The sequence below is a fragment of the Erinaceus europaeus genome, chromosome 1 (assembly GCF_950295315.1).
Source record: "Erinaceus europaeus chromosome 1, mEriEur2.1, whole genome shotgun sequence".
Classification (NCBI taxonomy): domain Eukaryota; kingdom Metazoa; phylum Chordata; class Mammalia; order Eulipotyphla; family Erinaceidae; genus Erinaceus; species Erinaceus europaeus.
In genome coordinates this window covers 46,888,645-46,911,535 of record NC_080162.1, presented here as the reverse complement: position 1 = coordinate 46,911,535, position 22,891 = coordinate 46,888,645, and the positions used below count along the sequence as shown (strand labels likewise).

General features: G+C 39.8%; 1 protein-coding gene across 3 annotated transcripts in view; it reads left to right on the top strand.

Annotated features, from left to right (window-relative positions):
• The window catches only part of PTPN1 (protein tyrosine phosphatase non-receptor type 1), a 76,507-nt gene that overhangs the window by 42,301 nt on the left and 11,315 nt on the right, over positions 1-22,891 (top strand). Inside the window, exons 2-4 of one of the 3 annotated variants that reach the window (XM_007533132.3) lie at positions 11,482-11,572; positions 16,433-16,533; positions 17,913-18,011. In XM_007533132.3, the coding sequence (XP_007533194.1) occupies positions 11,482-11,572; positions 16,433-16,533; positions 17,913-18,011 (291 nt within the window). The remainder of the gene's footprint in view (positions 1-11,481; positions 11,573-16,432; positions 16,534-17,912; positions 18,012-22,891) is intronic. The other 2 variants (XM_060185446.1, XM_060185440.1) reach the window with 2 other exon arrangements.

Here is a 22,891-nt window from a genome sequence, read left to right as displayed (position 1 = left end):
TACTATAAAGGTTCCGGTAGCCTGACAATAATGAAGTCAGTACTTCTCCACTTTCTTGTTTTAAGGCCTAAATTCAGTGTATCCGCTTTAAGATTTTAAGGAGTGGAGAGTCATATCACTATACTTTTATTAATCAGAAAGTTTTCTTAAAAATAAGATCTTCCTGGGCAAGGTATAGTGTTACCTATCTTGGGGAAATATGGAACTGTACCCCTGAAATCAAGATTTCTTTAATAGATAATGTTGATATTGGAAAGATGGTCCTCCTAGGCCAGAAAAATAGCTCATTGGGTAGGACATGTGCATAACCTTGTGTACGGCCCAAGTTTGAGTGATGGCATCTCATGGAGGTTCTGTGATACCAAGGAAAGCTCTGGTGCCGTGGGGGTCTCTCCTGTTCTTTTTCTTTCTACCTGAATAGAAAGTAGCATTGCATGTGCAATGCCCAGCCGCTCTAAAAGGAAGGAATGTTCATACAGCTGGAAAGTAATTTTTATTTTTGAAACTGCATATTTTTAAAACTGCATAAAACTTAGAGAAACAGAAATTACTATTAACCACAAATACATAAAGTGGCTTTTTAAAAATTTAAATGGTCTAGGGTCACCATCAATGGCAGTGGTCTCCTTTTTATTTTAAATGGCTGTCACCATAGAATTCTTTAAAGATTTAAATTTAAAAAATAAGAATTAAATTAAATTAAATTTAATCAGCAACAATAGATAAACTTATAAAAACTTAAAATTTTTGATTTACTGTCAAGATTGTTCTGTAGGGATATCTGAGTACTGCCTTTTTTAGGTCTATGTAGGGTCATTCTATCATCTTTCAACAACATTCCTCTGTGCTTTCATTAACTCATCCTTTGTTTTCAGTTCAGAGTTTTATACCCTCTGGAGGTTTGGTTTTTTGTTTTGTTTTATTTTTTAACTGGTTTCTTAATTTCAATGAATGTCAGTTTCATTTCCAAGATTTCTCTTGTTCTTTTCTGTCTGCTTTTTCTGATTTCTTTTCTCCCTATTTGTATTCATCCTTTAAATAAATATTTTACGTATTTATTATTTATTTATGCAAGATAGGAGTAGAGAGAGAGTGTGCCCCAGACATCACTCTGGTACATGTGCTGCCAGGGATAAAATTCAGGACCTCATGCTTGAGAGCCTAGCCCTACGTCCTGGATCAATGCCTCATAGCATCTTTTTTATATACAATTCCTTCCTTTATTCCTGATCTAAACTATATTCCTCTTTAAAGGATCTGACAGGAAAGACAGGAAATTTCATCAGGAATGAGCTTATTTTTCTCGTTGATTTGGTTATCTTTCTCAGAACTAATTATCTTATGTGTTTTGGACACCGTGCTTTCAGACCATTTTGAGTGGGAGATCCTTTGCTTCTTTTTTACTCATTCTTCTGTTTTTGAACCTTGCCATCCATACCTTTGTGCTATCCTCTGTACTTAACCAGTGATTTGTGTTCGGAGCAGAGATTTTACACAGAAAAAGAAATTGAACCCACTTCTCCACCAGATGTTCCCAATGAACTCTATAAAAGGTGTTCCATACCTCCCATCCCTGTCCATTTTCTCATTTGTGGGGAAGCAGGAAAGCAATTTGATTATGTATTTTTTTCCCATGTTGTTTTCCAAATGTCTGTAAGTGTTCTGTTAGTGATTTCTAATTCCATTATCTCTTAACCTTGCCCCAGACCAGTGTAGAATATGACCCAACACTTCTTTTAACTGGCAGGGATGATTACTGTAAATCCTTGTGCCTTTTAAACGCTGACCAGTTTTGTTCCTTCTGTTTCTTTTACTTATCACATAATATTCTTAGGTGCTTGGTTTACCTTTAGCATCTTTTAAAATTCAGTATAAAGCTTTTAAAATCTTAAGCTTTTTCTTATTATATAAGCATTGTAGTTTCTTAATAATTCACAGTGCCGGTCATTGTAATTCTTGCATATTGATTAGATAGGTATGTAAACCTAGTAAATTGTTTTTCAGGTTTCACAGTAAGTCCTATTAGCTTCCATACATGATGGATTTTGTTCATATTCACTGTTTTCAACATGAAAGACACTTCTGGCTTTGTGTATTTCTCAAAGTACCCCGTGTTGTACAGAAATTGTATGTTTCCATATATAGGATGTATGATTAATAAATTTACTCAACATACACTAGTCTGAAGATTGGGCTTCTAAAACTTTAGGCTGGTCCTCCCTTCCCCCTCCCATTTCTATCTATAGCTCCCTATTTGGTGGTGACTGCTGCAAGAGTTCCAGGAAATGTACAGCCTGCATGTTCACTTATTGCATTTTAAATTACAGCCTTTACTGTACTTCTGCATTTCCCTTCAGTCCAGCTCTGTTAATTTCTGAGTGCAAGGAGCTTTTATAAAATAGTAGTTAGCAGCTTGAATAATGAAATTGGGCAACCATTTGTAAAGTAGTAGTGGGGGTTGTATAGAAGGTTCCGAAGGAACAAAGGGATTTTCTAATTCACTGAACTTCTAGCAAATAAAAACTGTCACAAGAATTTATTTTTCCTTAGATTTGAGAACAGAACTACTAAAAGAACTGAACTATTAAAAGCCATTTCTACTTTGAATTCATGATTCAATAACTTTTGATAATTATCTTGTCAGGAGTCTGACCCAAATGCAAAGCAAATCAGTAATTCCAATTAACTTTCATTTTATAACAAGTAATTGAGAAAATTGTGTTGGATTTAGAGATTTGCTTTGCTTAAACATATTCCCTTTAAGGAAAATGTTTCTGTTGCAATAAACAAAACATTGGCATAGAGTTAACTCTGGACTTGAAGAGCCCTTTTACAGTTTTACAAATGGCTATTTGTAAAATTCAGTCAACAGTTACATTTAGTACCTACTTTGATCACGAGCCTGTGATTGGTGGCAGGGGAGCCATATAGACCCTTCCTGTCAGATTCCCAGGTGCTAATGGGATGCTGTCTCTACTTCCTTATTTATTAGACACTTTAAATAATACCTTTTATCAGTTCTACTCAGTTGTGGAACAGAATGTGTTAAACCCAGAGTTGCTGTGTTTAACTTAATTAAGTGCTTCATGGAAATATTTCTGCATGTCTGTGTGTTTTCAAGAAAAATAAAATCTCAATGAAAAAAATGTCAGCTTTCAACCAAGTTTGGTTTTTTTTTTTTTTTTTTTTTTTTTTTTGCTTAATTAGATTTAGGAGGTATTTGAATAATGGATAACGAACCGCTTTCTTGAATAAATACAAAAATTGACTTTCTCTGGACCCTAATTCATTCTGTTAACAAGAGCTTTATAGATATATTATCCCATTGTATTTGCTGGAAGATTGTTAGCTGATTACATGAATGGTAGGGGAGGCCAAAAAAAAAATCAAGAATTATAATTGTCATGGCCTTACCATACCTGGGTCTCTGATGGGAGCACCAGGGCCAACACCTGGAGAACTGTATGGAGGTGGAGCAGTGCTTTCCAGTCTTTCTATCCTCCTTTTTCTGCCACTCCCAGCCCACCCCCCTTTTGCTCTTTCTCTGTCATAAAAATAAAGAATGTTTAAAAACAGGGCTGAGGGTAGGGAGGCAGGAGTGGCACAGCCAATTGAGTGCACATGTCACCATGTTTGAAGACCTGGGGTTAAGCCCCTGGTCCCCACCTTCAGGGGGGAGGCTTCACAAGTGGTATAGCAAGTATACATGTATCTCTTTTTCTCCCTCCTCTCTCAATTTCTGTCTGTCTTAGCAAATAAAGGAAAAAAACAAAAATGGGGGTGGGTAGGGTGGGTGGCTGAGGGAGTGTTGGATTCATTGTGTAGGCACTGAGCCCCAACGATAACCTTGGTGGCAATAAAAAAATAAATAAATAACAGCTTGGAGGCAGATCAGTGCACACACACAAGACCCTGGGTTCACTCCCTGGAACACATTAAATATATATATGATTTTGGAAAGTATCCAGGTAATACTGATTTCTGCTCTTCTTACTTCCTTTAGGATTTCCAGTACAGCAAATGTTCTGATGAGATTTTAGCAAACATTTCTAACCAGCTAAATTACAATCTTGGAAGTATTTGCATTTTTTTAAATAAAAATGGTTTATTATAGAGATAATATAGGCCATTTTGTTTGCCTAGTGCATATATAAAATGATAAAGTATAATTAAAGCCATTTACTGGTACTATTTACCAAACTTAAACAGGTTTCAGTAGCATGTTATCACATTTATTCTCTTGGGGATTATGTATGTTTGGCATTTATTATATTTTATTATGTCACATTTCTGAAATCCACACTTAGAAATAGGGAATAGGTTCTTTAAAAAACAGTAAAGGGCAAGCTAGGGGATAAAAGGAATGTTGTAAAGATTTTATATGTTACATGTTGGTATATTTAATTTCCCACTGGCAAAATTTCTCAACTGATGTGATTCCTACCCTTGAATTGCTAGGATATACTTTGCCTGACTCTTGAATTATTTAGTGTTTTTGTTTAGGAGATATTTCTGGGAACCTACTCCATGGCAAGTTTATTATTTCCTGCTTGGCCTGGTTTTCCTAAATTTACCCAGCATTTGTCTTCTTATCATTTGCTTTAAGTCCTTTATTTTGTTTTCTCTATGTGAAAATATTAGATACAGTGATTTATTTAATCTTTGTTGAGCATAATAAAAGATCTGGTGACACTTTATGCTTGTGACAGCAGTATCTTAAATCTTCATTAGTAAGTGGGCCTGCATTTTCTACATCTGTTGTTACCTTTGAGGAGGCTTTAGAGTTAAGAGATCTTATTTTGCCATAATTCTGTATTTGCATTTTGATGGCTAATCCATTTACTTCCAAACCACTCTCATTTGTTACTTTTAATTTTAAAGATACTTTATCTCTTCTCACTTTTAAGCTTCTAATCCTGACATTTTACTAAGTGAAATATATTTCATATGCCATTTAAAATAGAGCAACACAGGGTGCAGGTAGAAATTCTCATGCCTAAGGTTCCATAGTCCCAGGTTCAACCCCCAACACCACCATAAGCTAGAGCTGAGCAGTGCTGGCGGGGGGGGGGGGGGGGGGGGGGGGGAAGGCTCAAAAATCTGAAATAGAGAAACAAAAGATTCACCCAGTGAGATTCCTAGTAACTTTTCTAGAACTTGACTACTTCTTACTGCTTCATTACCGCTGCCACAGTTTAAGCCACCATTATGCTTTGCCTATACTATGGCTTTTGTTGCCTAATCATCCTTTCCTCCACGTTTGACACCCTCTATCTCATAATCTTTCCTACCAGTGGTAGCCCAAAGCTTAAATTCTATTCTCAAAACTTTTCCATGATATCCCATGTGATTCTGTCTGACAGTCAGAATCCTTAGAATTGCTTCAAGGATCCAACATGATCTTGCTGACTTGAAATTTTGTCTCTGCTACTTTGTTCTCTTCATTCTAACCACAGTGGTTCTTACTCAAACATGGAGGCCATCTTCGCTTTCCAGTATTTTTTTCCGTTGTTCTCGTGGCTCACTCACCTCTTTGAGGTCTTTTCTCCAATGTCACTTTTACAGTGGACTCTTATGTAGCCATTCTACTTAAAGTAACCTACCCATCTAGTGGTTTCTCCTCCCTCCCTGTCTTATTTTTTTCAATTTAGAACTTATCATCTCATATATGATATGCCTTGTTTTTTTTTGTTATTATTTATTTTCCCTTTTGTTGCCCTTGTTGTCTTATTATTGTTGTAGTTCTTGTTGGTGGTGGTGATGTCATTGTTGGATAGGACAGAGAGAAATGGAGAGAGATGGGCAAGACAGAAAGGGAAAGAGAAAGATAGACACCTCTGCAGACCTGCTTCACCGCCTGTGAAGCGACTCCTCTGCAGATGGGGAACCAGGGGCTCGAATCGGGATCCTTATGCCGGTCCTTGCGTTTTGCGCCACCTGCGCTTAACCTGTTGCGCTACCGCCCGACCCCCGCCTTAATTGTTTTTATCTCACTTTTAGGAGTTCAACAAAGTTATTATCAGTTATCAGCTATTATCAGTTTGGCTCTTTGCTGTATCACCAATATCCAGCATAGTACCTAACACATAGTAGAATTTTTACATTTATTAAAGAAATACCTATATGAAATCTCATTTTTCTTCAGTAACTAACATTAAAATTATTGAATAGCTTTATAGCTGTCACTGAGTAGATTAAAGAGGATATAATATGAACCCTATGATTTACTTTCTGCCTGGCAGTCTCACTGAGTTTAGAAGACAGAGATTGGAATTTAAGGAGCTAGAAATGGCTTGAATTTACAAAGCAAAAGGAATGCTGGTGAAACTTAGAGAAAGAGGTCCAGAAATCTGCAAAAATTTTTAAGTGGTTTTATTAGAAAAATAAAGTTGTGAAGTATAAGGTTTTAAAAAACTAGATCAAAATCCAAAGTAGAAGAAAGGAAATTATAATAGAAAATGGAATTTCTTGAACTTGAAAACAATTAGGAAAATCAATTAAATAAAAATTTAATTGTTAACAAAATTAATTTCTGATCAGATTAATCAATAAAAAAAAGATACAAATTAATAATACAATATCCCCTGCTGATCTGCATACATTACTAAGCATATTATGTGTACAATTTTATACCAATAAATTCAGCAGAGTATATCTGGGCAGAATTGGAAGAAAGAATGAGACCCTCCCCCCTTCTTTCTGTCTCCCCCCTGGACGTCCTGGACCCACCACACCTCAGTCCGTCCCTCCATGAATTCTCTTCGTAAATGATCACTTTTGACTCTTGCAACTGTTTTCTTTATATATTTTTTTCTTTCTGTCTTCTTCTTCTTCTCTCTCTCTCTCTTAAATTATCTTTACTTACTGGATAGAAACAGCCAGAAATCAAGAGGGGAGGGGGAGAGAGAATAAGAATGAGAGACCTGCAACACTGCTTCACTACTTGCAAGGCTTTCCACTAGCAGGTGGGCACTGGAGCTTGAACCCTGGTCCTTGTGCATTGTAACATGTGTGCTCAGCCACATGCGCCACCACCCAGACCCTGGAGCTGTATTCCACCTTGTATGTATCTTCATATTTCTAAATGAGACATTTACCTTTAGATTCATTTAGACCTTTACTAAAGTAGAGTTTTGTTTTCTTAAACAACCATGCCTTTTGCTGTTTCTCTCCTTTTACTCCCTCCCCCATTCTCCCAGTAGGCTATACTTTGGTTAAAACAGTATTCATTACTTCATTATTTTTTGCTCATTTGTTATACACAGTTTTTGTGTTCTGCTATACTGTTTCCTTTGTACTTTTTTCATTTGCATTTTTTTTCTTTTAATCTTCTACTGATTCCATCCTTTCTGTAGTCTCTAAAAATAACTTTCCACAATTTCAGCTGTTCTGTTCAATAGAAATACAGTGTAGCAGAAAGAAAGAGGAAAGAAAGGAAGAAAAGAAAAATTAATGTACCTCAATATATTTAAAATGTTATTTATTTATTTTATTAAATATATATATATATATATATATTTTTTTTTTTTTACCAGAGTACTGATCAGCCCTGGCTTATGCTGGTGCAGGGGATCAGACCTGGGACATAGGAGCCTCAGGCATGAAAGTCTCTTTGCATAACCATTATGCTATCTACCCCCACCCCCAAAATATTATTTTAACAATGAATATTTAAATTTTTTTATGTTTTACTCTCTCTAAATGCTCGGTAGTCACAATCTAATGACTGTGTATTTTCATACAAACATTTCTTTTCAGACTAACCACATTTCAAATGCTTTCAGAAACCATGTGTGGCTAGTGGCTACTATATTGCCCCATGGCTTCCAGTGATTGATTTCTGAGTTACAGATTTATCTTGGTGACATTCCTACAGGAGACCTCCACTCTCCTGCATGTAGGCCTGCCACACGCAGCTTTTATCATGAACTTACCTTTGCTTTTCTCCTCAGTTGAATTCCTGCTTCCTGGATTTCAGGTCTTTTCATTTATGTTGGCTAGTTTCATTTGGCCACTGTAATACGGGGTTGTTGACACATCTGTCTCTGGAGTCTTATAGCTTCAGTCTGACAGACTTGCTTCCTACTTCTGGTACTTAGTTGTCATTCTCAGAGCACTTCTCTTCATTGTTTTTGTGGAACTTTCCTTTGCCTTTGCTCTTGTATTGCTGGATGTTGGTGTTTCATCTTTCTTTCTTGGTCCCCCCCCTCCCAGTGTCACTGCTCTAGGCTCACACTTTCTGATAGAGATGGGTGGAGAGGAGAAACCACAGCACACAAGTTTCCATCAGTGCGCTGGGAGCTGGGCCTGAGCCTGGTTGCACATGTGGTAAAGCAGCACACTGTCCTAGTCAGCTGTTTTGCTGGCACTCTTTGCTTCATTCTTTAATCAGGTAGAAGACATACTCCAGTGAATTATGGAGAAAGAGAACATGGATGGTAAGAGCTTGCATATCTGGAAATGCTTTTTTTAAGGTTTATTTCATAGGAGGTAGAGTGGAGAAAGAACGGGCTGGGCAGTAGCACACTGGGTTAAGTGCACGTAGTTCAAGTCCCCAGCTTCCACCTGCAGGAGGGTCACTTCATAAGCAGTGAAGCAGGTCTGCAGGTATCTTTCTTTATCTCCCCTCTCCTCCCCTCTCAGTTTCTCTCTGTCCTACCCAATAAAATAAAATAAAATAAAAAGGGGAAAATGGCACCAGGAGCAGTGGATTTGTAGTGCAGACACCAGGCCTCTGGAGGCAAAAAAAAAAAAGCAGGGGGGTGGGGTGGAGGAAGAGGTGCCAGACTATCACTCTGATACAAACATTCCCAGGAATTGAACCGGTAGCCTCAGGCATGTAGTACCAGTTGAACTGTTTTACCAACCTGGGAAGAGACCACAGCACTAATGGACATAGACTAGTGGAGACTGGGCTCAAACCTGGGTTGCACACATGACAAACCAGTGCACTACCCAAGTGAACAATTTTGCTAGCTCCCTGGAAATGCTTTTATTGCTTTTTTTCTTACTTGATTATTAGACTGGGTGTGAAATTTGAGGATGGAAGTCATTTTTCTTCAGAATTTTAAAGTCACTGCGCCTTTTCTGTCAAACCTTTAGTACCCTTGTAAAGTTTGAAGCCATTTAAATCATTTTATGCTTAGAAAGTAAACTTAGAAAGTTTCAGAAACCTACTGAATATTCTCTTTGTAGGGATCTGGAAACATTAGTGAACCTTAAGGTGGTTTATTGTGGTTTAGGGAGATAGCATAATGGTTATGCAAAGAGATTTTCGTGCCTGAGGCTCTAAGGTCCCAGTTTCAATTCCTAGTGCCACCATATGCCAGTGCTGGCTGAGCAGTGTTCTGTTAAAAGAAACAAGCAAAAAAGTAACTCTTACTTATCAGACTGATAAAAAAAAAAATTAAAAATTGGTTTGCTGTTTTATGAGCACTTGATGTCTCTGGGAAGTTTTCTCAAACTATTTTTATGATACTTTTTCCATATATTTTGCTTGATTTTTTTTTTTTAAGTTTTTGCTATTTACTTGAGTTTACATTCTGGGAGGGTTTCTTCTGCTTTTACCTCCTAATTCTCCAATTAAATGTATCATTTTGGCTACTTTACTGTTTAACTTCTAGCAGCATATTTGTTTATTTTATATAATAGCAATCTTCTTAATTCTTAAATAAAATATACTTTTTTTAGCATATTATATGTGGTTTTTCAAAGCTTTTCTCCATAATTTATTTCCTCTGGGGATGCTTTTTTCCTTCTTCTTGTAAATTTCTTCTTTGTTCAACACATCGTATATCTTCTGTATATCGTGTGTCATTGTGTATGCACCTGGTATATATATCTTGTAATGGATGGTTGTGCATGTTGCAGGACCTCCAGTGGGCAGCTAACAATGGCACAACCTGGTACCTACCTCTCTGATAGTCTTCCTTTTGTCTGCTTGGATCATCCTAGTTTACATTTTTCCAGAAAGTGAGTCTCCAGATTTCTGCAGAGGCGTGAGGCGGCAGTCTCCCAGCTGCGTGGAAGGCGTCAGTGGGGGTGGTGGAGAGCCCACTCCTCAGTCAGGCTCAGCTGGTCCCCTGTGTGGAATCTAGCCCCTCTTTGTGAGACGGCTTCTTTAGTCTCTGGGAGTATATGTGGTAAAAGCAGGGGGATTCTTGATTCTGTCTTTCCCATCCCTGGCTTGTCATTGAGTTTTCTCATACCTGCCAATAACTTGTCAGTCTGATTTCCAGCTTCTATAATTCTGTTGTCGTTGTCTTCTCTACTGTGGGTGGTGTTGACTTCTTTTAATTTTAGTAATATATGCCTGTAAAAATGTAGTTTACCTGTATGTGTGTCTACAGTATAACATGAAATTTTTAGGTGTACAGTTTTATAGCATTAAGTACACTCACATTGTTGTGTGGGCTTGTCTTTTAATAATATTAAATTGAAAATTAAAAAGAAAATATTAATTTAATGTGATGATATTGGTGTTTTAGAACAAAATAGATTGTGATCTGTTCAGCAAGAGGCACAGTGCAGGTTCTATTAATCCAGGAACTTCTTATTTTTTTTTTGGTCATCATTGTCACCAGGGCTTCACTGCTCTTGGTCAGCTTTCTCAGAGAGAGACAGGAACTTAAGAAAGATGCCACAACACCCAGCTGTGGGGGTTGGGTCACAACCTGAGTTGCATGCATGTCAAAGTGGGCACAGTATCCAGGCAGGCTGTTTTGCAGGCTTACACTTCCTCTTTATGACAGTTCTGTGTAATGGGATATGCTTAACATCTCTTTAAAAAGCAGCAGTCGGGTAGTTTGTTGGCATCAAAGCATATTTTATGTGGTCTGAGAGGTGGCACAGTGGATAAAGCATTGGATTCTCAACCATGAGCTCCCAAGTTCAATCCCTGGCAACACATGTACCAGAATGATATCTGGTTCTTTCTCTCTCTCCTATCTTTCTCATGAATAAATAAATAGATTCTTTTTTTTTTTAAAGTGTATTTTATCTGCTTGAAATTGCTGTAGCTTTGTAGAAGGTTACAGATGGAACTCCCATGCCTGTTGTTCAAGATCTGGCCTACCCACCTGTGTGCTTCCACCGTCTGTCACTCCTCCCCACCAACCTACTCACTGTTCCTTGCATAAGATATGAACTCCAGCCCCCATGTTTTGCTATGCTAGGTGCTCCTGAGTGAATATCCACACAGAAACTTCCATCTCTGTCATCTTCCAAATCTTTCCAGCTCCCAGCTCCTTTGTGCTTCCTCCTACTCTAGGCATGTGTTTGTTCCGCTTGTGTTTTCCTTCCATGACCTTGTACTTGCCTCTGAATTACCACCATGTGTTTCCTTCACTGGCTCTGTTTAATGTCTGATTCGACTCCGGGTCTCTTTCAGTGCTTGGCATGTTGCCCGTACCCAGTTAAATGTCTGGTTGCAGTCCTGATGCCACAGCTTTCAAAAGAGAACTCTTTCTCCTTTTCTTATAGGATATCCGACATGAAGCCAGTGACTTCCCATGTAGAGTGGCCAAACTTCCTGTGAACAAAAACCGTAACAGGTACAGAGATGTCAGTCCCTGTAAGTATTCGCATCCCCATTATGGTCCTTCGTGCTGGATTTGGTAATAAATCAATATCAGTAGAGGTTTATGACCTGATTGTTTCCTATAATAAAGGCATCAGAGACTTAGACTAATAATTTATTTTTCCACCCTTGTCGAGAGGGTAAAGTTTCAGTTTCTGGAAAATTCAGCCAAGTTCAAAGAAACGCCCCCCCTTTTTTTGCTTTGCCTTATTTTTTATTTGTTTTCCCTTTTGTTGCCCTAATTGTTTTATTGTTGTAGTTATTGTTGATGTTGTCATTATTGGATAGGACAGAGAGAAATGGAGAGAGGAGGGGAAGACGAGAGGGGGAGAGAAAGAGAGACACCTGCAGACCTGCTTCACTGCCTGTGAAGCGACTCCCCTGCAGATGAGGAACCAGGATCTTTGCACCAGTCCTTGGCGCTTTGTTCCACATGCTCTTAACCCGCTGTGCTACCATCCGACTCCCACTGTTGTCTTATTTTTATGATGAATCATTTTCCTACCAGCTAAAGCAGTGTAGTTTAGCAGGCACAATAGAACCTTTTCTGATTGACTCAGCAATAGTATTATTATGGCCTGAGCATTGTATTAATTTTAATGCCCTGCACAGGCACAGGGGAGGCTGTTCATTCCTTCTGCTGGAGACAGAAGTCTACCTCCCCCCACTCCCACTACCATCAGCATTTCTACTTTTCTTTTTCTTTTTTTAATGTTATTTATTTCTTTTTGGATATAGACAAATTTTCAGAGGAGAGAAGAAGATAGAGGAGCGAGACAGAGGGACACCCGTAGCACTGCTTCACCACTTGTGAAGCTTCCCTCCTGCAGGTGAAGACCACGTCCTTGTGCACTGTAATGTGAGCACTTAACCAGGTGTGCCACCACCTGGCTCCCCATCATTTTTACTTTTCTCCCCTTGTTTATGTTTGCTGGCCTCTGACAGCCTCCTGTGACTTCTTAACCATTAACTAAATGTGTTAGAATCTGTATAAGGAGGGCCAAATAGATGGTGGTTTACCTGGCTGAGCACACACATTAGCATATGCTAGGACACAGATTCAAGCCCCCCTCTCCCCACCTGCTGGGGCGGCCACTTCACAAGTGGTGAAGCAGGTCTACAGGTGTCTTGTCTTCCTCTCTATCTCACCCTCCCATCTCAATTTCTCTCTGTCCTAGTCAATAAAATAAAAAGAGGGAGAGAGAAAAGATAAAAAGAAAGAAAAAAATTGTGTAAGGCAAGGAAAAGTGGAGCTGAGTAAAGGATATGAACTTTGCTACCTCTGCTTAGCCACAGAGGGTTTTGGTTTTTGTCTCTCATCTGCAGGGTTCTTAGATGCTGTCGGTCACTGAGGAGGTTGTGGCTATTCACAGTCAGCACCCATGGCTGTAGTCTCTGCCAGGGACTTAGAAGATACAGTGGGTCGTTTCTCACACAAGCACTTCCTCTGTTCCATCCCAGAGAGCACTGCACCCATGACCATGACTGGCAGTTCAGTGTTGGAGAGTTGGCAGTGCATCTTGCCCTGAATTGTGTGGTGCCCGAAGTCCTGGGAGGGGCACTAAAAATGGACCTGGATTAGTGCAGAATAGTCTGCCTCTTATGGCTGCCACTGTTCCCTGTCTGGGTTTGTATCTTTGACTGCCACTTCAAACTTGTCTAGATCTGAGCACAATATTCTCTGATCTAGAGAATGAGAGTAGCTCTCATCATACAGACTTCTGTGCAAGTGAAATCAAATAACAGGCCACTTAGCCTGGTGGAGATGGTTGTTAACAGGTGTCATTTACTAGGAACATTTCAAGTGTATTTCTAGGTCATCAAGTGACACATAATGGCACCCCAATAACTCACCCCCCCAGTTCAGCACTTCGAATCTAAGATACTGTGTAGTTCACCTGAGAATATTAGTATTTGTCTATTCATGAGAGGAGGGCAGGGGGGAGAGAGAGAGAGAGAGAGAGAACATCAGAGCATCGTTCTGGCACAGTGATGCCAAAGATCAAGCTTGGGACCTCATGCTTGGCACTTTGTCCACTGTACCACCTCCTGGGCTGCAGGCACCTCTTGGTTTTTATTTTGAAAAAGAAGGAAAGGAGGAGATGGGGGAAGGCAAAGAGGGAGGGGCAAAAGAAAAAGTTAACTCTTTGGGTGACTCTGCTGTGAGGTTATGATCAGGCACTGTGAGTTTCAAAGGACAATTACTGTGTGTATAGCTTTTACCCAGTGTCTGGAGATCCCTTGAACTCTTTTTTTTTTTTTTTATTTAATTTTATTTTCCCTTTTATTGCCCTTGTTGTTTTTTATTGTTGTTGTAGTTGTTGTTATTGATGTCGTCGTTGTTGGATAGGACAGAGAGAGATGGAGAGAGGAAGGGAAGGCAGAGAGGGGGAGAGAAAGACAGACACCTGCAGACCTGCTTCACCACCTGTGAAGTGACTCCCCTGCAGGTGGGGACCCAGGGGCTCGAACCAGGATCCTTACGCCGGTCCTTGCTCACGCCACGTGAGCTTAACTTTAGCTGAACTCTATTCCCTTGAACTCTTTAGCTGAACTTGCTTTGAATCAGGTAATAATACTGTCTTTTTTTTTTTTTAAGATTTTATTTATTTATTAATGAGAAAGATAGGAGGAGAGAGAGAAAGAACCAGACATCACTCTGGTACATGTGCTGCCAGGGATTGAACTCTGGACCTGATGCTTGAGAGTCAAGTTCCTTAGCCACTGCGCCACCTCCCAGGCCACAATACTGTCTTTTTCTTTGCTACATTTTTTTTTCTTACCAGAACTATCTAAATGGTTTCATAAACCGGTTTTACTGAGAAAAATCAGCACTTTTATCCTTACAGGAAAATAATTCCCAAACTTTTTCTTCTCTAATCTCCTCATATTTCTTCTCCCTACTTCTGCTGTCCAGTAGAGAAAGTAATTTATGTTTAATGTTATAGGAGAACTTGGGGGAATGACTCACGATAATCTGGTTGCCTTCCATTTTACAAGTAAAAAGCCCAGTGCTCAGAGGCTTGCTTAAGTTGTTTGTCCAAGGTCACTCACTGCTATTTGAACTCACTGATGTAGCCCACCAGTGTTAATCAGATCTCTCTCTTTTTAAACCTTTTATCTCCATGACCAACTTAACTATTACCTATTTCAGTCTGAATTAAGTCCCCATGAAACATTATTTCAAAGAATAACTAATTAAAAAAAAAAAAAAACCTCTCTGGAATCCACTCAGACTAAAAGCCCCAAAACACTTATCCTCATTTATTCCTTCTTCCTGTTGAACCAGGGCGGAGCTGTTTGTGGTTGTTCACCAGAGAACATCTTTCTTTGCATTACGCCACAAGTAGAAATACATACCTGCTACTGTTAGCTGCACTGGCAGGATAAGGAAAATGGCCTTCAGAGAACCATTGCTTTTGTGACAAAGTCATCATCAAAGGGGAGAAAAAGTGGTTGTGCTTTAATCATTGTGGGGCAGAACTCCCAAGTAAAAGATACTTTCTGTGTTTTGGATTCTAGAGTTTTCCAGCTAGTTAAACTCTCTTTTGATCATCATAGTTTCTAAATTTAGCAGAGTTAGAGTCATTTAAATTTATCATGTTGAACTTTAAAAAAACTTGTTTAGGGGCCCGGGCGGTAGTGCAGTGGGTTAAACGCACATGGCGGTAGTGCAGTGGGTTAAGCGCACATGGCACATAAGCCCCCAGTTCCCCACCTGCAGGGAGGTCACTTCACAAGCAGTGAAGCAGGTTTGCAGGTTTCTTATCATTTTCTCCTCTATGTCTTTCCCATCTCTCTTGATTTCTTTGTCCTGTCCAACGACAACAGCTATAACAACAATAACAACTACAACAGAGGCAACAAAATGAGAAAAATGGCCTCTAGGAGCAATGGATTCGTAGTGTAAGCATCGAGCCCCAGTGATAACCCTGGAGGCAAAAATAAATAATAAATAAATAAATAAATAAGAACTTATTTAAACTTTATTTGACAGACTTGTATACGTAGGTCACTTAAGAAACTAACTATTAGATTAAGGTTGGACAGGTGTGATCACAAATCATATATTATCATTCATTTGCATATCAACTAGGACACTGAGAATTAAGTGGAATTTTTAAGGACATTGTTTACTTTTAAAGACTGAAGCTATTATTTTTACCTCATAAAAGTACATGCATGGGGGCTGAGCAGTAATGCATCGGGTTAAACGTACATGCCCAAAGCGCAAGGGCTGGCATAAGGATCCTGGTTCAAGCCCCCAGCTCCCTACCTGAGGGAGGGAAGTTGCTTCACAAGCAATGAAGCAGGTCTGCAAGTGTCTATCTTTCTCACTTCCTGTCTCCCCCTCCTCTCTCAATTTCTATCTGTCCCACCCAACAACAGCAAAATCTATAACAACAATAACTACTACAAGGGCAACAAAATGGGGAAAATGGCCACCCAGAGCAGTGGATTCACAGTGCAGGCAACCAGCCCGTCAATACCCCTGGAGGCAAAAAAAAAAAAAATACATGCTGGGCAAAAGGGAGCCCTTGACATACAACCTAGATAATATTAAGTCTCATAGGAAGATAGACCCTAAGGATAAATTTTCTGAATAGGTCATAGTTCATGTTAATGTAGCTTATTTCTGTTGCTGTTTATCATTCTTTCAGACACTTTCTGAAAGTATTAGTCATCCTCATATTGTTGACAAATCGAAGTTAAAACAGCACAGCCTCATCCAGTGTGAATAACCTCAGTGCCATCAAATCACTTTTTTTTTTCCTTTCCCAGGGTGGGTACATAGTTTGTGTGGACACTTTGGTTCTACAGGGATTAACCTATGAGGTCTGGTTTGCCTTTCAGTTGACCATAGTCGGATTAAACTTCATCAAGAGGATAACGACTATATCAATGCTAGTTTGATAAAAATGGAAGAAGCCCAAAGGAGTTACATTCTTACCCAGGTAAATGGATTGTTTGAACTTGTTTGTTCATTTTTTAATGATTTTGCCTTACTTTGTCAACTGAAAGGATTTTTCAAATGTTATTATTAGCTGCATTTCAATAAAGTCTGCCATGTCTTTAAGGACAGGCTTTAAACAACCTAGAAAGCAGCAAGGACGGAAAACATCTTCCTTCAGATTCAGTTTAGTTATAACACTCATCCTTTCTGGTACGTGTGGCATTGATGCACTTAGAAAAAACATTAAAATGCCAGAATTGCCCTGTGGCCTCTTGATAAAGAAAGAGACAGCAGAGCCTTGGCCAGAAGAGGGCCTATAGCTATGTGAATTCTATGCTATAAATACTTGCCTTGGAGCCTTTTGCTTCTGATGGAAATCTTAAAGATTCCTAGCAGTAGACTAGGAATCTGTCTAGATACACATTCAGAATTCCCAGTGTGGGTCTCATTCCTTGGCCTTGAAAGGGAAAAAAAAATTATTTGAACAAGTACACAAAATAACTTAAAACTCTTACTAACTTCTGACATCTAAAAGACTATGGGTATCCTGGAAAAGGGTGGCCCTCAGTAAACGCCCTTAGCCACCCAGCCAAAACTAGAAAGCAGAATCAGCATATTCACTCCTGTCAGTCATCCCCAAACTAGCCCTGAGATACACAAATGGCTTTTCACTCCATGGTAGACAATAGAACTATGGTTACCATGAAGCTGGAGAGTCAAGTTCTTTTTTTTTTTTTTTTACTGGGGTATTAGTGTTTTACATTCGACAGTAAATACAATAGTTTATACATGCATAACATTTCCCAGTTTTCCACATAACAATACAACCCCCACCAGGTCCTCTGTCATCCTTTTTGGACCTGTAGTCTCCCCCCACCTACCCCAGAGTCTTTTACTTTGGTGCAATACACCAACTCCAGGTTCTACTTGTGTTTTCTCTTCTGGTCTTGTTTTTCATCTTCTGCCTGAGAGTGAAATCATCCCATATTCATCCTTCTGTTTCTGACTTAATTTACTTAACATGATTTTTTTCAAGCTCCATCCAAAGATGGGCTGCAAATGGTAAAATCACTGTTTTTTAAGAGTTGAGTAGTATTCTACTGTGTATATACACCACAACTTAATCAGCCATGTAGTTTTTTTAAAAAAATTTTGGTTTTCATTATTGTTATTGATGTCATTGTTGTTAGATAGGCCAGAGAGAAATGGAAAGGGGGGAGAGAAAGATAGATACCTGCAGACCTGCTTCACCGCCTATGAAGCGGAGAGTCAAGTTCTTGTCTAGGTCACCACTTTGCCAAAGCTGGTGAGGGTGGTGAACTGGCACTAGTATGTGTTGATGTTAAAATGACATATACTTTGTGGACTGTGTGTTTGCAGGGCCCTTTGCCAAATACGTGCGGTCACTTTTGGGAGATGGTATGGGAGCAGAAAAGCAGGGGTGTTGTCATGCTCAACAGAGTGATGGAGAAAGGATCGGTAAGTCCTGGACATAACTGCTCTTTGTATTACATCTCTAGCTACCCGTCATAAAGTTAACTTTTTTATTGAAGTTTATTTCTTTGGATTGCTTTTATATTTTTCATATGCAATGTAAGACTTTTAATCAAAAATTTTTAAAATAAGCTATGTATAAATGCATGTTTATTATAAACAAATCAGTAAGTGGTTTACAATGGAGGGAAAAGTAAAATTGCCCCTTGACACATATGCGCACGCACACACAACACACACCTGCCCACCCTTACCCTTCAGTCAGCATTACTTGTTTGATCTGTGAGTTCCACTTCTTAACGTCTCCTGTGCCACTTCTTTTTTTTTCTTTTTTTTGTTTTTCTATTTTATCCTATGCCACTTCTACTACATTATGTAACTGTGCAAACATAGTTGTATTCTGAAAAGCCAGTCTGTAGACGATGTCTTCACAATGCCTGCTTTTCTGGCTGGGGTGTGTCTTTCATCTGTGGAACTCAGTGCAGCTGGACCCTCAATTTACCCCCATAAAGGTCCCAGAATTTGGTTCCTAACCACAACTCTTTAATGTGGGCATTGTCAGCTTATGCATTTGCATCTGAATTTCTGCCATCCTTTCTTCCCACACTTTGCAACTCTTAAAACATCCTGTGGGATAGTGTTTGGACAAGAGGTGACACTTGTCACCCTTCCACTTGCATACATCTGTCCCTTCAACTGCTGCCACTCTGCCTGCTCCCTTCTGGCTGTTCTGACCCCCTACATCCAGAACACATTCTTCCTCCCACCCACCCCCACCCACACCCCCCCCCCAAAAAAAAAAACCCTTTCACAGCTCCCCACTGCTTCACAGGGCTTTATATGCTTTGGCCCTATTTACCCTTAACCCCACTACGTACTTTTGGCTCCAGACTTCTGTCAGTCAACCCAGTCTTTTTGTTTGTTTTGTTTCCCTCAATTTTTTTGCTAAGTTCTCTAGTCTAAGGGATTACATTGCCCCCCCCCCCTCTCACACACACACACACACACACACACACACTTTCAGATATCCACAGATTGCGTCTTTCTAATCTGCCTGTGGTTAGTAATTCTCTTCTCATCACTCAGTGGACTACCTGATATAGGACTCCTGTGTGAGACCATGTAGGGTTCAGTATGGGACTCAGCACAGGAAATAGCTCCCATAAGTGCGAAGAAGTAGCACACTGGCAGCTTGGAATTGGGGGTGACTTAATTCCGTGCACAGCTTGAAGGACTCAAATGCATGAGGCCCTAGGTTCAGTCCCCAGCACCACTTTCGTTTAAGTAAGTAAGTAATTGTTTAGAAGAAATACAGCAGTTTATTTAAAGAGAAGTAACACATCAAAGGAAATTTAAGCAGTGAAAACAGCAGTCACCACAAAGCCTCTTCCCTCCCCCACACAGAAAGAACTATCTTAGTTACTCATGGAAAAAGGTTTCATGAAGACAGTATGATTTAAAAATCATGTTTTTGTTGCTTCTGTCCCCTTAAAGGAAAGTGTTGCTTTGCTGAACAATAACAGATAAAAAGCTTGCCTAACCCCTCCTACCTTGTGTTTTTGTTCATTAATCCTTTCTTAAATAAAAAATTTAAAATAAAAAAAAAGCTTGCCTAAATGTTTAGCTGATAAAACAATGCTCCTTGTCATTAAAAAAGGAAAAAAAAAAAACAGCAGAAGTGATTTTTAATTTTCTTTCTGCTTCAGTGGCTGATAAGAGAAACATGAAGTTACAAATGCGAAGCAAACTCTCACCCATTACCACTCTTGTTGTTGTTACTATTTCGAGTAAAGAAACAAATCACCTGGTTCCCACAGTACACACCGTCTGCAAGGGAAAGTGAAACCTGATGGCTTGTGGTGATGTTCAGGACAGATTTGCTTTCAGGGTCTTTCACCTGCTTTGAGTCTGCATGACTTTCTGATGTGGCACTGTTTTGTGCATTTGATGGCACTGAGCTGCATGCTAGGTCTCTAACCAGTAGATGCCAAGTAGCACTTTTGCAGCCAGATGGGCCAGTCAAACATGTCTCTAGATACTGCCCAGTGTTCAGGAAGACAGAATCGCCTCTGTTGAGAACCATTGTTCTAGATGGTATTGGGGGCTGGGGGTTTTAAGTCAGAACTTAAGTATTCAGGTATCATTAGATACGGTAGCATTGGCTTTTTATTTGTCTTTTTATAAAAGCTCAGGTCTGGGGCCAGCTGGTGGCACAGCCAGTTGAGCACATGCTAGTATATACAAGGATCTGGGTCCAAGCTCCCAATCCCCACCTTCGGGGTGGGGTGGGGTGGGGTGGGGTGGGGTGGGGTGGGGTAAAGAAGCTTCATAAGTGGTAAAGCAGGGCTGCAGGTCTCAGTCTCTCTCTTTCTCCCCCTTCCCCCCCTCCATTCCCTCCCTCATTTCTCAGTTTCTTTCTGTCTCTATCCAGTAAATTAGTTCAGGTCATTTCTCTTTGCCATTATATACATTTACTTTAGTTTCTTTGTCCTAAGGCAATAGGAAGTCATATCCCTGAGCTGTGGCTGCATGTTACCAACAGGCCCTGGCTGCTCTTGGATGACTCCCACCCAAAACTGTCCAGAAATAAACCACAGATCACTATGACAGCCTTTCCCATTGGATTGCTGTGTTGACCATGGAAAACACTGCTGGTCGTTTTGTAGTTTGCTGTAATGAAACAGTGGTTTCTTTTTTTCCTTCTTAACTGTTCTTTCTAGTAAGGAAGGGTCATTGAGCAAGCAAGTTGGCATGAAAAGCAACATATGGATTGAGCTTCTTTTTTTTTTATTATTTATTTATTCCCTTTTGTTGCCCTTGTTGTTTTATTGTTGTAGTTATTGTTGTCGTTGTTGGATAGGACAGAGAGGAATGGAGAGAGGAGGGGAAGACAGAGAGGAGGAGAGAAAGACACCTGCAGACCTGCTTCACCGTTTGTGAAACGACTCCCCTGCAGGTGGGGAGCCGGGGTTCCAACCGGGATCCTTATGCTGGTCCTTGTGCTTTGTGCCACCTGCGCTTAACCCGCTGTGCTACAGCCCGACTCCCTGGATTGAGATTCTTAAAGTTTCTTTGGGATCAACATTTTTAATTTGGCATTAACATTGTCACCCATATAAGGACTGACTGGAAAAAGTATAAGAAGTTGTATATTTATTCAACTAGCCTAACTATAAGCTATTCACACAGCCTGTGAGCTGGGGGTGGGGCATTTCTGGAACATTCCATGTAATGTATACTTGTTTGTTTCCTTGCCCTCAACCACAGAGTATAGGATGTTCCACTCTTATTTTTGGCAAGCCTGCCTGTTACCCTTTTGAGACCCTTTGCTTCCTGTGCAGAGAATGATTTTATGTGTGAGACTGGGGTCATCTAGATAGCCAAAATTCTTGGGGAATTGATTTAAGCAGTGGTCTAGCTGAGAAAGACAAAATATGTAGAGTCCTGTGTGCTGTCATTTAAAAAAATATATACAATTGAGTTTAGCTATGTTAGTGTAGAGTGATGAGTTGGGGTTATTATTTAGATGGGAAATAATTACTGCGTCTGTATCTTTATATTGTCTATATCTTTGTCCCTGGAATCCTTATCAAGATGCTATTTTCATGTGCCTTCGTGCATGTGACTTTGTGTCATTGGTACTTTAAGCTTTATTTATCTCTCATAGTCTGCTTAGTTAGTCCTCTTCATTTTTCTATGGAAAAGTCAAATCATATGTCACAGGACCACCTCAAATGACATTCAGAGCTGCTCCTTTTTTTTTTTTTTTTTTTAATGCAACACTAAGATCCTTACCTATATGTGGTACTGCTGACTGGCCTCCCTGTTTCCCACTCCCCCTTTTTTATTTTGCACCCAAGAAAGGAGGAAAGGAAGAAGCATTAGAACATCTCATCATCAATATAGGGTGATGACAGGAGTGAAAATGACCCATGTTTGGGCCCACTAGGGAAAGAGAGAGAGGCAGACTGGGAGTATGGACCGACCTGTCAACACCCATGTTCAGCAGGGAAGCAATTACAGAAGCCAGACCTTCCACCTTCTGCATCCCATAATGACCTTGGGTCCATACTCCCAGAGGGATAAAGAATAGGAAAGCTCTCAGGGGAGGGGATGGGATATGAAGTTCTGGTGGTAGGAATTGTGTGGAGTTGTACCCCTCCTATCCTATGATTTTGTTAATGTCTCCTTTTTAAAATAAATTTAAAGAAAGAAAGAAAAATCCCTATTGACCCGATACTGTGTCAGCCTCATAATTTGGTGCTTCTTGGTTTGTGTCTCACTTTGCTGTTTTTTTTTTTGTTTTGTTTTGTTTTTTAACATATATATTGTAAAAGAACAGGTGAGCATTTGCAGTTTTGTCTTTCCTCTCCTCCAGGGCCTCTGATTTCCACATTGTCTTAAGTGGTGCTACAGGTCCCCCCGTGGTCTGGGTTCCTCCACTGGTCCTGTCTCTCTCTGCTCCTCGGCAGTCACTGCTTAGGAAGTCATAGCCATCCTTTACAGCACCCCTGTGTCACAGACTACTTCTAACACAGGGCTTCTCTGATCTCTGCTATATCCTCCACTGACCTGAAACATTGTCCTCGTCTGAATTCCCATGGCACAATTTATTGTGTTTCCTCCTCAGCAGTTCCCCCAAGTCACCTTGTCACCACAAGGTATGAACAATCTCTCTTGACAGAGACTAAATGGACTCCCACCACCTACTGTGGCATTTAGCATACAAACACCACCCTTTGCCCAGTGGAGGGATTGAGTGAATCAATGCATGTTGAATTACAAGTATCTTGAATTTATACCACGTACCAAAAAGTTCTTCACATACACTGAGAGTCCTGGGCATGTCGTCAGATTTCTGGCTC